This window comes from Vigna radiata, chromosome 9 (genome assembly GCF_000741045.1).
Source record: "Vigna radiata var. radiata cultivar VC1973A chromosome 9, Vradiata_ver6, whole genome shotgun sequence".
Classification (NCBI taxonomy): domain Eukaryota; kingdom Viridiplantae; phylum Streptophyta; class Magnoliopsida; order Fabales; family Fabaceae; genus Vigna; species Vigna radiata.
The window spans coordinates 9,009,353-9,023,933 of record NC_028359.1 but is presented as its reverse complement, the minus strand read 5'-3'; the positions used below and the strand labels follow the sequence as shown (position 1 = coordinate 9,023,933).

At 30.1% G+C, this 14,581-nt stretch overlaps 2 protein-coding genes across 2 annotated transcripts; one reads left to right on the top strand and one right to left on the bottom strand.

Annotated features, from left to right (window-relative positions):
• Nucleotides 1-4,016: 4,016 nt before the first annotated feature.
• LOC106773912 (putative invertase inhibitor) lies at nt 4,017-4,809 on the bottom strand. The gene has a single exon (XM_014660679.2). It carries the CDS (start codon nt 4,691-4,693, stop codon nt 4,103-4,105), a length of 591 nt encoding a protein of 196 aa, XP_014516165.1. The 5' UTR covers nt 4,694-4,809; the 3' UTR covers nt 4,017-4,102.
• Nucleotides 4,810-9,068: 4,259 nt separating this feature from the next.
• On the top strand, nt 9,069-14,224 carry LOC106772890 (protein TRIGALACTOSYLDIACYLGLYCEROL 4, chloroplastic). Its single transcript, XM_014659511.2, has 5 exons — nt 9,069-9,423; nt 11,959-12,208; nt 12,434-12,794; nt 13,314-13,606; nt 13,945-14,224. Exons 1-5 carry the CDS (start codon nt 9,149-9,151, stop codon nt 14,125-14,127), a joined length of 1,362 nt encoding a protein of 453 aa, XP_014514997.1. The 5' UTR covers nt 9,069-9,148; the 3' UTR covers nt 14,128-14,224.
• The last annotated feature ends 357 nt before the right edge of the window (nt 14,225-14,581 follow it).

The following is a 14,581-nucleotide window of genomic DNA, read 5'->3' as shown; positions in this document are numbered from 1 at the left end:
AAGTAAAAAAAGGACTCATTTGATACATCTTTTATAACTTAGGGATCAAAGATTTACATTTTTAAAAACGGGGACTAAACTGAACATCCGCTTATAACTTAGGGACCAAAAAGAGGTTTAAACCTAAAATTTTCAGTTCGATCTGACGGTTAATGAAGTGTTAATCATAATTTTACCGAGATGGCTTAGATTTGTAGTTAAATAGAAAATTGAAACTTTGAAAAACTTTGATGTTTAATTAAGTGGTATTATATTGTATATTTTGTTTGAAACTCTCGCCATTCAAGTAATTCAGAGCTTAAGTTTTGATGTTTATTGTGAAACTTGGTATAATTTGATAATTTGATACAAGTCATGTTGATATTGTTTATCTCTTCACTTAGAGTTAAGTACTTAAACGAGGGAAAATCATATTCATTATTTTTTTACGATAAGGTGTCACTCAAGCAATACAAATTATTGCTCAAACATTGTGTAAATGACTTAAGTATCTTATTATGTTTATGCATAGATGTGTCACTTAGAAAGGTTGTCGAACTCAAGCATCTTATATTTTATTTTAATTACATAATTAAAATGTTATATATATATATATATATATATATATATATATATATATATATATGACAAGATGAAACGTTAATAAAAGGTTAGATATATTTTTAGTCAATGAATTTTGGCACAAATTTTGAATTGATTTTTGTTTAAAATTTTGATAAAAGGAAGTGTCTCTCTTATTGAATCATCTAATAGACGATATGAGCAACAAACAAAATTATATAAACAAAATCTAAACAAATGTCTTACAAACTAGCATTTTATGAACAAAGCGTCTTTCTCAATGACAATACTAAAACTTAAAATGTGTTTTTATTTAAAAAAATATTAATTTAATCAAACATCTTATGAAATGTACCATCTAACGAATGTATGTTAAACGCTGCATATTTCAAATAGCTTTTGATAAAGCATTCAATGTTTTATACCATTTAATGATGATGATTTACCAAACGGTTCATTTATTAATGAAATGACAAATGATAAAATGTTTTGAACATGCAATAGGGCCTAATATTTTTCAAATTTCAAAATATTTAATACATGTACGATAAAGTGCTTTAATGCTTGTAGACCTTATTCTTGATATTTGTGNAGATCACAAAAGCAGAAAGACTTGATCATAATCATTGCATCCAAGGAAAAGACGTTGGGAATATTTCCATTAAAGCCTTTTGCTATGTCACATCATACAACCTACATTTTTTGCTACGACAAAGCATTGTATCTCTATAAAGTAGACTTGAGTTTGAAATCTCACATACAAAGGCTACTTGCTCTACATGAAGTCAACATCTCTATCTAACGGTCATCTCTCAAGAAAAAACTATAAATAGACGAAAGCTTGAAGAAAAGATAAGAAGGATAATATAGTGAACTCGTGAATGCTCAAATAAGCTTATTGTGCTCATATATATCATTTGAAGCTAAATTTTCTAAGAGAGAAAAACCTTTCCAATATCTCGTATTTCGTTGTATTGTTTTCTATCCTTTCTTTAAGAGTTTTCGATTTGTATTTGCTTATAACACTGATTATGTTGTACATTCTGAAGATAATTAAAACCCTTGATGTTTAGCTTAGTTGGTTAAACAATCTAAACAAGTTGTCTAAGATTGGACTAGAAGTGGTTAGAATACTTGTATACCAAGAGTGGTTAAACTTAAACTACTCGTGTTGACTAGGTGAACTAGAAGTTATGAGAATACTCGTTATAAACCTAAAGAGGTAAAACTTGTATAATATTCTTGAATATTAGTGAAACCCTTTAAAAGTTCTTAAGTGAGAACTGGACGTAGTTCATGTTAAATGAACTAGTATAAAATTTGTGATTTATTGATTTTCTCTTTTAATAATACCATTAAAAATTGTCTAGGGAAAATTTTTTAAAAATACTATTCACCTCCTAGTTTTCCTCAAATATAACAATTTTTGTGGGAGTAATTATATTTACTAATTTTCTACGTTAATAATATTTTGTTTACAAATAATAATATCAGTTTATTAAAAAAAAAAGACATTTCTAACTAAAAACTGAGATGGAAAATCTTGGTAGCACATCTTTTGGATTGGACATACAAATGTACTGAGATCGTTCTTAAGGTTCTCTTGAATTTTCTAAAAAAAAAATATATGGAAAAGCTTAGGCTTGATGAGTGTCGTAGGAATTCCTTTGAGAAAAGATAAGGACATACAAAAGATTTCTTATACATTAAGATAAAGAAGTTTAATGTGTACTTAGATTTGTATGCTTTTAGATATTTAGGATGTTACACGAATGCCACTAGTTAATCTCTTTTAGGAAATATTTATACTAATAATTTAGTATGTAACTACAAGCTTATAAATTTGAGATATTTATACTCTTAATGTACCGAGTTATAGTTAAACTAATAATTATGATAGATTAGATAGAATATTACATATATCATGTACTATTATATTTAAATTTAAATTAATTCTCCTTTATAAACTACTATAGTATATAATCTTTCAAGTGATAATAATGGAAATACATAACAAAAATGATGTAATCATTTCTAAACGTTATTATATATATATAGATACTAATAGATGTATGCCAATATACCATTTTATACGAAGTAGTATATGAGTTAAATGGGACAATACCAATTCTTAACATATAATTACATATTTTATCATTCAACTATCTCAATTTTATAAATTTAATCATTCCAAGCTTTCTTTTATTCATTTCATCAAAGTTTCAACTTTTTGCAAATTTTACTAATATAAGAAATTTGCAAAAGAGTATTAAAAGGTCATAATTTTTTAATGTAAAAAGGTTTTTGCACTGAAAAAATGACACTATTTTTACAAGAAAAATTAAAGAAACGGTGACATTCACAAAAAAATCAAAAAATTTAAAACTTTCATAGTAAAAAACTAAAATCAACTATTATAATTTACTTATAAAAATTGTATTCATCATTTGTTAGTATGGACTCATAGCTGACGGATCGGATAAGAAGGAGTATGACTCTAAACTCAATGGTCAACATGTAAGAAAGAGCATCCCTGCCATTCGGTCCCAACAGCAGTTCAACAAAGTTAAGGCGTCATTAACAGCTATTGATGAGCGGTTAATGCGCAATTAATATTTCAACGGCTATTGATGACATGTATTATTGACCATTAAGAGGTAAATTAATTACTCACATTTTCCTGAATAGAATTATTTCAAGACCCAGAGAAAGATTCTGACTTAAGTGTCGAAGTGTATTCTACAACTCACCTCCTACACTGATTGTTAATACAAGAACTTATCAGGCGGTAATCCTTGTCCCAAATCAGCATAAACATTTTTTTTTAATATTTCAGGTCTTTCATATATTATTAAAAAATACATTAAGAATTCTCTTTAACTTATTATGGTATTTTATTTGAAAGGTTAAAAATTGTTATATTAGAAATTGAATAAACGAGGATTGACAAAGTTTAAGTTATAGTATTTGAGAATATAAATAATGATAAAATGTAAAATGCCTTATAGATAACTAGTTAAGTTTAATATATAAAACTTAACTACGATATCTTTCAAGCTAAATGTAAAATGCCTTACATTTAAAAAAAAAATAAAAGAAAAGAAAAAACAGAGTCTTGGAGTTCAAAATTAACTATGATATCTTTCAAGCTAAAGAGACAACATTAGATCACTATTGCTTGAAGTCAAAGCCAAACCACGAACTCAAATAATAATTGTCATTATTCTTTACACATTAATTAATCTTTCATGAGAAGCAAACATAAACACAAGAGCAACATTTATATAATTTAGTTTAAAGAGAAAGATGGTTTTTTATAATAATATTTAATTCATTATATTCCTAAGGTATAAATTTATGGTTTCTAAAAGCAAAATTATGTAATATTTGAAAGTGAACAAACATCATTCTTATTGTAATGTTATATAAACTTTAAGATACTAAACCATGTTTTTTTTTCAAACTAAATATTATTATTACAAACACTATATATAAACCCTAATAATTAGCATTAGAAAGTAATAAGAATGCAGGCTTTTGTTTATACATCCGAATTGATGAGCATGTTAATAATGGAAAGTGCTATGGCAGAAAGCTGAAAGGTATCTTTGTTTCTTTTTGTGAGAGGAGAAATGGCACCATTGTTGTTCTGCTTGAATCCATCTTCACATGTGGTAGAGGCATCGATGATTGAGCTTAGCTTCACGTTGCAATCGGAATAGCGTTTGGCCTTGTAATCTCTAATGGCTTCTCTGAAAGTGGAAATGGTGTCAGAATAGACTTCAAGACAATCATCTAAGCATTTTTTGATGAAAGGGTCCAAGCTCTTGTTTTTCTCCAAAAGATCATTGATGTGAGCATTAGTATCCGTGACGTTGTGTCTTGTTATCTTGATGGAGATTAGACCTAGTTCTTCGAGGTTTCCGGCATGTTGGCTCCTATGGTTGGATTCGAATGATGCTACACAAAATTTGTAGCTTATGTTGGGGTCGGTTTTTGAGCAATTCTTGCATGTCTGTTGGATCAGACGGTTGGCAAACCCTAGAGAATGGAGAGAACAGAAGATGATTGTGAGAGTGAAGAAAAAGGAAGAAGAAGAAGAAGGAAAAGAAAAAGGAAAAGAAGGGTTCATTTTCTTTGTTTGGTGATTTTTTGGAGTTGGCTATGCTTAATTAGGGTTAAAATGTTGCATGCATGGTGATTTATAGATGGGAAAATTGGTGAATTTTGCAGTGTGGGTGGGAAAAATGTTCTTAATTTCTTGATTTGTATGTATGGTGGAGAAAGAATGCTTACATGGGAGTGGGAATAAGTTTAAGGTTGTCTTCTAAGAAGGAATTGCAAGCTAAGTTACTTTGGTATTATTAAAGATTGAGTAATTATGGTCGTAAAAGCAAAAAACTTACAGGATTTACGATTTTTTTTAAGAATGTTTTTTTAACAATTTTTTTATAACTTTTTTATAATTACTAGTTTGTGATTGATTTATTTTAAATATACTACTAATAAAATAGTAATACATAGTCTATTGTAAAAAAGTTATTAATATATTATATTAAAGATTTTGGAAAGATTAGTTGTAGCATAAAGATATTGAAGAGATGTGGAAATAGCTACGCAAACTTCACTCAATTTTCTTCACTTTTAAATTTTATATATATATATATATATATATATATATATATATATATATATATATATATATATATTACGAAGTGGTGGTGTTTAAGTTAGATAGTGTTATGATTGTTTGTAAACTTTGTCGGCATAAATAAAATTTATAAAACTGGAAATACATTAATAAATGTGTTTTAATGAAGAAATTTAAGAGAATAATCTAGTTATTATTAGATGAATTTATGCCCTTTTAATAAGTTATTTGGATGAGAATTTTTTAAAAAAAAATTTGAAATTTATAAATTTTTAAAAGAAATCTCAAACTAATAAAATAGAAAATTTTAAAATTTATCTAAAAAGAGAGAAAATTGAAATTTTACAACCGGTTGTTTCTTTTTATACATTTATAATAAAGTTTTTTCAAAACTTTTTTTATCAACCATGAAAGGAATATAAGAATTTTCTACGGTATTAATTTTTTGGCTATTTAAATTTTTTTTTTTAATTCCATTTAAACTTTTAAAATTTTTATAAATTATATTATATAATGTTTAGAAGAAAAAGAAAAGAAAAAGTCAACCATAGAAGAAACAGAGTTGCTTCCTTATTCTGAATTGGACCCAGCAAACGCAATATTGGATTTAATAGTTTCTTTTTCGGCTTTTGCTTTTAGCACCTCTGTATTTCGTTTTACATCTATTACTATTAATCGAGAAGTTTTATAATAATATATTATTATTGATAGTATTTTTGGATATAAATTGTAAGATCCAACATCTACTTCTTCTTGATCAATCTCAGGAAGTCACTAGATATAGTTAAGATACTACTTCTAATAAAATTTTCTCCAAACTCTTTCTGTAATTCCTATTTTTTCAACCACCTCAAGCCTTTTATCATTCGTGGTAACCACTTTAGCAACTGTTATCACAGATATCTTTTTAACTTTTATAAGACTTTTCTTCTCCTTCCCTCATTCACCATGCTTCAAGCTTATTAGAATTGTCTTTCCTGACAAAACTGATTTTCTGATATGCTTCCCCCTAATCCTTTTATAGAACCTGTGATATTTGATCCCAAAAACCTGTTTTTGAAACTCTTTCAATCCAAAACATTGCTTTTGAACTCCAACATATTTCCCTATCCTTTGAAACCCAAAATTATGATCTTCCAACTCTCAAACTCCAATACACAATATCTTCACATTTCTTAGACAAGAAGTTGTCTTAAAGGCCATATCCAAATCTCATAAAGGTAAACAGATCAAGTTATCTTTGGATTTGTATTCCTCTATCACTATAGAGAACTTAACACTATCATAGCGATAAGAACACGAAAATAATTACTATAGAAAACAAAACTCTTTCTCCCTCTAACAAACCCAACTTTTCATTCCCTAAACCTTCAAAATTAAGAAAGGAAACTATATTTGATATAGTCATGAGTGTGCACCCTCATTATCTTTAGTAAGACATCTTTTGTTCTCAATACTTCTAACTAGATACACAGACTCTACAATTTAAACTTAGTAAGACACGACAAACCCATAATCCTCAGGTCATCCTAAGGACGAATTACTCTGATACCAAAATGTAACATCCCAATTTTAGTAGCTTACCACTGATAGAATAAGACATTATAAAATTGATAAAACAAAACAAATTTATCTCAACTTATAGATATAGCATTAATACAATTATCTAGAAGAAAATAACTATAATAGTAATATATCTAAAAGAGTTAAACGAAACCACTAGACAACCAAAAATACGTTCTACAACATTATTGTCCTCCACCAAAGATGCTTCAACACCTGTCCTTCATTTGTTTACACCAATAAAGTAATCATCACAAAAGAAACAAACAACACACCAAAGACAACAAAAGAGACAACATGGTAAACTAGTATCCGAAATAAAACTTCATAAACAATTTAACATACTAGACTTAATTATCTATAACATTATATAACTTATATAAACATATAATCGGTTGAATCTAGACTTAATTATCTGGATACATGCTTTAACATATGCATTCAATATAGGTTTGCACTCGTAGTAGTATTTATACTTTTAATATCATAAACATAGGGGTTAACACCCTACTACTCACAAGGTTAATCTTTCCCACTTGGGACCACAAGTCTAGGGTAAAGACATCCTCCCATTCTCCCCCTCCCCAACTCCATTCATCTCTATATGAGTTGAATGGTTGATAATATATCAGAATGCATACTTTTAGAATCCCCACACGTCAAAGCACACACTAACAACATCACCACCAATTCCTCCTTGGATTGGTTTCAATCATTCTCAATTACACATCATAAACTAGTCATCATATTATCATACATGAATAAACGTCATACATACTCGTAATCATATTATAAACCAAAAATTTCTTTTAACATTCACTTAATTACACTTATTAAACACATCATAAAAGGTATATGAAAACTTATTTAAAATTCTGGTATTTTCGCTCAACCACCAAATCCACTCCTCAACGAAAGGATTATCGCTCAACCACCAAATTTGCTTGCTCAGCTAGTAGTGTTGGACAACATACTTGCTAAACGACCAAATCTACTCACTTAGTGAGAAAATCACTAGAACTTACAAACCTAAATTCTCTCAAAAGTCGCTAAAAGAGTATATTCTCGCCCAACAACTGTCAAGTTAGTGAATTCTTTGATTTTGACTTCGTCCATTGAATATATGCTCGCTCAGCGTGTCTGCATAATTCTATAAAACAAAATTCTACAAATTTATGTCATTCCAACCTTACAAAATCAATATTAGACCCTAGAGATGTTCAAACCAACCAATCCTCAAACCATAGGCATTTCAACAATACAATTCACTCCAAATACAAGTTCAATCATTAAATCATAATAAAGTTTCAATAACATTATATCTAAGGTAATTCAAGTTTCGTAATTCAAGTCATATCTCATCAGACAACACAATTACATAATCCAACTACCATATAACCATACAAGCATTAATCAAAGTTTTCCTATGAGCCAAAATCAAAGTAGCTAGTTTCCCTTACCTAACAAATGATCAAATAGCTCTAGGGTCCTAAAACAACTCCAAAAGCTCAGGAAGCTCTATCCGCTCCTATGAATAACAGAAAAACGATCAGGGTACACTGTTAGAACCATTGATTAATAAAGACTCAAACCAAAGACTCAAAAGACTCATGCAAGTTAAGCAAGGCCCACATGCAACAAATACAAGAAAAAAAAAAGTTAAATCTCAACTTACTCAACGAAGAAACTGATTGGTCCAAATTAAAAAACTTGTCGTCAAAATAAATGTTACGGTCTTGATTCTTCAATTTAACAAACAAAAATAAATAAAAAAAACTAAAAAAAATATTTCTAAAAAATTGTATGCTTTAAAACAATAAAATTCGTTCATAACTCAGATATTATATTAAAATAATTGAGTATTACTATTTTTAAACTATTATATTTTTAAAATACAAATTTTTAAATTATAGATTTTTTATTTTAAGTTTTAAATTAAAAATACTGTAAAAATTTATGTGAAAGAGACTGGTTAAAAATTAATGAGCCTCTAAAAGTTGGTCAACATGAACTTCTAAAATGTTGGGATAGACATTAATGAATATTCACTTATTAAAATAATTTTACTATATTCATAAATACATCTGTATTTTCATTCATATCAAGTGACTTACTAAAAAAAGTTTAAAAATAAAATCATATTTAGTCTTTAAATATCTAGAAATTATAAAAAAAAAAAAAAAAAGAAACTCTTACATTACATTGACGAATAAAACTAAAAAAAAAAAAGGAAAAAAGAAAAAGACTTTTACAATTTGAAATGGAAAAGGTGAAAAAGAAGTGGATAAGAAGTAGTGAGGTCAAACCTCTCAAACCCAACACAAAACCACGCAACAGAAGAACCTAAGCACGCACTCGCACTCGCACTCGTCAATGGCGAGGCTTAAGACGGCCATTGATTCGGCGTTCTGGGACCTCAACCTGGCCTCGCCGCAGTGCCACGACGGCTGGGTCAAGTCCGTCCCCGGAGACCCTTTTCCGGTGGAAGCCTCCGTCGCCAGCAAAGTGCTCCGCCCCCAGCAATTCTCCTTCCTCCAAAACGAGCTCCCTTTTCCCATTGTCGCTCCATTCCTCTCTCCCACTTCCCCCAAGGATTTGGGCTCCTTCGGTCTCCAGGCCCTTCTCCTCAAACTCTCCTCTTCTCGCTGGTACCTAACTTTTTCACTCTCAAACTACTTGCTTTCGCTACTCTTTTGTGATTTTGACCGCTCTTGTGATTTGGTTGATGTTGATGGCAAATGGGGTCTCCAGCTTTTGAGAATTGGGAATTTTGATTTTTGTTTTGTTTTCAAGTGCAGAGATATTTTATTTTTTTCAATTATTAGGAAAATGATAGCAACCCACCCTTTTAACTTTCGTTTTAAAGGAAATGTTTGGATGAACTTTTCTTGTTAAAAGTTTTAATACAGAAAAATTAGAATTAGCTTATGTATAAATAGGTTTGTAGAATTTGTTTTATTTAATTTCTCCACATGTTTATTTTTAACTTGTGCTAGTTTTAGCGCATGAAAGTTTATTTCATATTTTTCTTATTTTTTCTTTACTAGAAGGGTTTATGAAAAAGTTTTTATGGATAAATCCTTTTTGGAATACAATTTTTAGCAATTATCACTTTTCATATAATGCGATTTTGTAGCTTTTAGTAAATTTTAATGGATAGTTGAGTGTGATAGAGAGTGTGATACTAATGCTTTTCTTTTGTTATTAGGAAGAGTATTTTTTAGACTAGAACACATTCTTTTTATGAAGCCAAAGACAGGTACCCGCTGGTATCCTGCATTAGAGGTAACCCTGGTTGAGTTTGTTAGGACTTTAGTCAGTTACAAAGCTCTGTCTCGGAGTATTTAAGCTGGAATAATCCTGGAGCAACTGAATTTTTTTGAACAGTCTTTGTTTTGAAGGAAAAGATTCTTTGTAATATTGGATGTTTTTATTGTGTTGTTCTAAAGGAAGGAGTGTTTTTCTAACATTATTATTAGAAGAAGAAATGTTTGAAAATTCTAGAAAATAATACATGATCACCTATGTGCAAGGTTGTGAATTGTGGCTTGGTATTGTGGAAAACTATGAACAAATGCGGCTGATGTGACCACAATTATGGTCAATGACACTCCACTAACCTTGATGCATGCTTGAAATTGTTTATGTGGACAATTGTTTAAAACCTTGGCTATGTGGAGATGGGAGAGGAAACTATAGATATGATTGGTATATACAACGAAGAAATGTCCATTGATCATTGCTCAAAATATTAAAATAATTATGTTAATTTCTTCTAGAAAAGAAGAAAAAACACATGAAAAATCTTTTGGTTATTTTGTCCATTGTTAGCATGTATTTGATTTGGTTATTTTGTCTCATATGGTGGGTTTGTCTTATGTATGAGTTGGTCATTTCACTTAATGTCAATTGATTTTGAATTGAATTTGATATGTGAACTTATATCTTGGTAAATCGTCTATTCAAATAAATAGGTTTACTTGTTTTGGCAGACATTTGTGGAGAGGATTGTTGGGAAGCCTCACATCGCCTTCCATAATTCTTGAGATGCAAGTTGTTAGGAAGTCTCAAATTGCCTACCTTAATTCTTGAGTTGGAACTTATATATAAGTTGGGCCAAGCTTAATGTCAATTGAATTTAAGATGAATTCTGATTAGAGGTGCCTGCATGAAATTTTGGGTCATCTGAATCTCCAATAGTCATTTATGTTCGTATCCAATTTTTCATTTTTTTTTTCCTTTTCTATATAGTGATTGTGACTATACATGCAATTTGGTTAGCAATTGAAATCTTATATTCAAGGGTTTTTTGGCACAGGTGAAAGAAAGCCCATTATATTCTCCTTAAAAGCAAGTGTTTGTGTGTGTGTGTGTGCTATGATAACCAAGCTCAGCCTTTAGTCAAGTGCATTTTTTGGGCTAATTGTGCTTTGCGTTGAATACTGGGACAAAGGGGGTTTCAAGCATTTTGAAAGGGTAATTTTTCCTTTACAAGGATATACTTTTCAGTTATTTCCAGGAACTCGAGAGAGCTATTTGTTTCTGCTTGTTCGTTTTGAAGTGCAGGTTAGTTTTTGTTGAATGGGACAAAGTGAGTAAGAGGCCAAACATCTCTTTAGTCAAAAGAAGTAAACAGAAAATGCTAGTTGTATTATGTATATATCTTGAAGAAAGTGGCTAGGGGGATGTCTTGTTTAATCATCTTTCATTCAAATATTCAATCCCTAATTTGTTGAAGATGTACTGAGAGTGGTTGCTTGTCATTTTCGAGTGGCAAAGGTGTAGCATAGAACCAGCATATGCATAATATAAAACATAAAGGTAATTTCATTGTACTTGGATTGCATGATTTTAGAGCCTCTGAGTGTAAACGGTTGATTTTAGTACCTACTTATTTTGTGTTTCTTTTCATTATAATTTTCTGATAAATGTGAGTAACCTAAAGCCGTAACTAAGCATATATGTTCACTCTTTAATGAGTTTTCAAAATGTTATAGAGTTTCAACCTATACAGCACCTTAGCTATAGTTCTTTGTTAGTAGAATATTATCAGAGGCAAAAAGGACAGCCAAAACTATCTGCAGACAGTTTGTATACATTATGAACTGATTATATATTTATATGTAACATTTTAAATTTCAACTTTTCAATATTCTTATATAACTCAATTATGATCAATACAGGTGGCTTACAATGACCGGACAGTTTCGTCCCAGGAAGCTGATTGTTGGTGTTAAAAATGAGATTTCTAAGGCTGAAGATTTTGATCTCTCGACGGTCAAGGATGTTGCGAAGCATTTCGTTGACAAGGCACTTTTTTCACTTGGGTTAACATTTCAGTATGCTTTTTCTCCTTCAACATCCGTATTGTTTGGTATAGAGGGCCATGGTGAGAAAGCAAAATTGCGCCGCAAAGTGATGGTTTATCATAAGGCATGGATTTAACCACTTGTTATAGTTTTTTACTTTTATTTTCTGCTGCGAAAAGATTTTCCTGTTTGAATCAAGTTTACATTCAGTCAAACTGAACATTTTTAATGGACCTCATTCATTCACATTTATATAAGCATATTCCTCATTTCAATTTTACTCTGTTATAGTGTGCCATGTTTTTCTTTTGTCTATAATGAAACATCTGAAAGACAAGATCTCTTGCAGCTTCCTGATCATGATCTTACATTAGAAGCAGCATGGCCTCAATTGTTTCTTGACCACAAAGGAAAATATTGGGATGTCCCTGAGTCTTTATCTGTTGATTTGTCATCCCTTTTGTCTGAATCTGGAATCCGTTGGCGCGTTGGGTTACATAAAAATGGTGGTAATCCCCAGCAAGTGAATGCAACAGATGGTAAGCCGCCATTGTCTCTGCTACCAGGGTTATCTCTGAAGAGTGCCGTGAGTTATGAGAAGATTTATTACTTCTGGAGAGATAAAGGCACCGTGGAACAAGGGAATGAAGATGTGGTTCCATATGATGTGCGTCTTAACGAACCTCACTCAGCTGTGTTTGGAGTGACTGGTAATTTTCTAGACTGTTTGAGATGAGAATAAGTATTAAACTATGTTTTATCTTTTGTGTTGTGTTTTTACACATTTCTTCATAATTGCTTAAGCATACAACTTCTTTATCATTTTTGATGAAATTAAATGGCTTATGTAGAAGAGAAGAAAGGAATACTGGCACTACAGTGAATTTATATTACAAGTGTGTTTTGATTTGCTGCAAAATGCAAAGCATTGAAAAATATAATGGAATGCAAAAGTTACTCCTCAGAGATCATTTTAAGATCCTCTAAATGATGTCAAGATTTCTGAGATATTTTCTAACAAGAGCTTTGCTTGCTTAAGCTGCAGATTCTGTTTGAATAAACAGTTTTCGTATATGGATATGAATGCATTCAAGGAATTCTTTGTTGGATGAAATAAATTTCCCTTGATCAATTGTTTTCCCTTTGAACATGTTTTTCCATTTTGTGGATGAGATTTGGCAATTTTATTATGCATGAATTGTTTTGCTATTGGTTCATAAACATTGTAGGTGGCACCTTCACTTTCAATGGAAGTAGCTTTTCTGGCAGTACTTCAACAGAAGATTTAGGGGTGTCAACAAGCAAGGGATTTCAATTTTTTGGTGATGTGTTTGGCTCAGTTGGTTACTCCTTTCAGCGTGGAAAGTTCACAAAAAAGTATGGGGACTTAACCAGAGTAGATGCTCGTCTGGATATTTCTTCAGCTTCAGCATCTGCAAAGAAGATTCTGAATGGTTCCAGGGCTGATGTTGGTGAACAACTACCAGCTTCGCCCAGGCTAAATTTAATCTTTCAGCAACAGGTGAATTTTTCTCTCTCCTGTGTATGTTGTTAGTTTGTGTTAAACTAATCTCACGCACAAAATAGTTTTTCTCTTGTGAAGTGTACTTTGTTACCTCTCATTTCATTAATTGAATAAGGCTATTAAAATAATAGTACAACAAAAGAATAAAAACTGCTACTTACAAAAATATAAAAACTAAACAACGGAACTATATTTCCAATCCTGAAACTAACAATTAAAAATTGCACTTTTAATTCTTTTTTTTTTTAAATTTAAGTTTATTTAACAGTTTGGATGTCTTCGTATGAAGAACAAGTTTTAACTGCAATGCATGTTTGTTTAATGTCTGGTTGTAGGTTGCAGGGCCAGTTGTTTTCCGAGCAGATAGCCGAATTGCAGTGGAAAATGGTTTGGCGGTAGAGGATTTGATTTGCAGCCTGAGTTACTCCTTGAAGTCATTTGAGTCTGGAAAGGTTCTTGCTTGGTATTCTCCAAAAAGGAAAGAGGGAATGGTTGAGTTGCGAATGTATGAGTTTTAGAAGACTGAAGCTATACTATCTTTATCATAAAGAATATTTTATGGATCCATACTTTTATTTTTATCAATTTAATATCAATAACTTACTTTGAAACTAATTAAATAATTAAGTATTTTTATTATTCAAAACATCAGTCATAATTATTTTTCTTAAAAATAGTGATATTTATTAGTTCACAAAAAGATAAATACTTATTATCTAATTTGGTTCATAAATATCTTAGTTTGAAATGGAATTCTAAACAATTTAAATATTATTCTACTATGATTACATGCACAAATACTAAGAGATAATTTTTATGATATATATATATATATATATATATATATATATATATATATATATATATATATATATATATATATATATATATATATATATATATATAATATTTTTTTTTGGATTAAATATGTTTTTAGTTTCTATACTTTGGGACGAAGGTTTTAGTTTCCTT

Bases quoted from the DNA above. Each gene is read 5' to 3' on its own strand.
- LOC106773912 (XM_014660679.2), bottom strand. From the start codon at position 4,693: ATGAACCCTTCTTTTCCTTTTTCTTTTCCTTCTTCTTCTTCTTCCTTT.
- LOC106772890 (XM_014659511.2), top strand. From the start codon at position 9,149: ATGGCGAGGCTTAAGACGGCCATTGATTCGGCGTTCTGGGACCTCAAC. The intron at 12,795-13,313 runs GTAATTTTCTAG...TAAACATTGTAG, and splicing joins AGCTGTGTTTGGAGTGACTG to GTGGCACCTTCACTTTCAAT. The intron at 13,607-13,944 runs GTGAATTTTTCT...GTCTGGTTGTAG, and splicing joins ATTTAATCTTTCAGCAACAG to GTTGCAGGGCCAGTTGTTTT.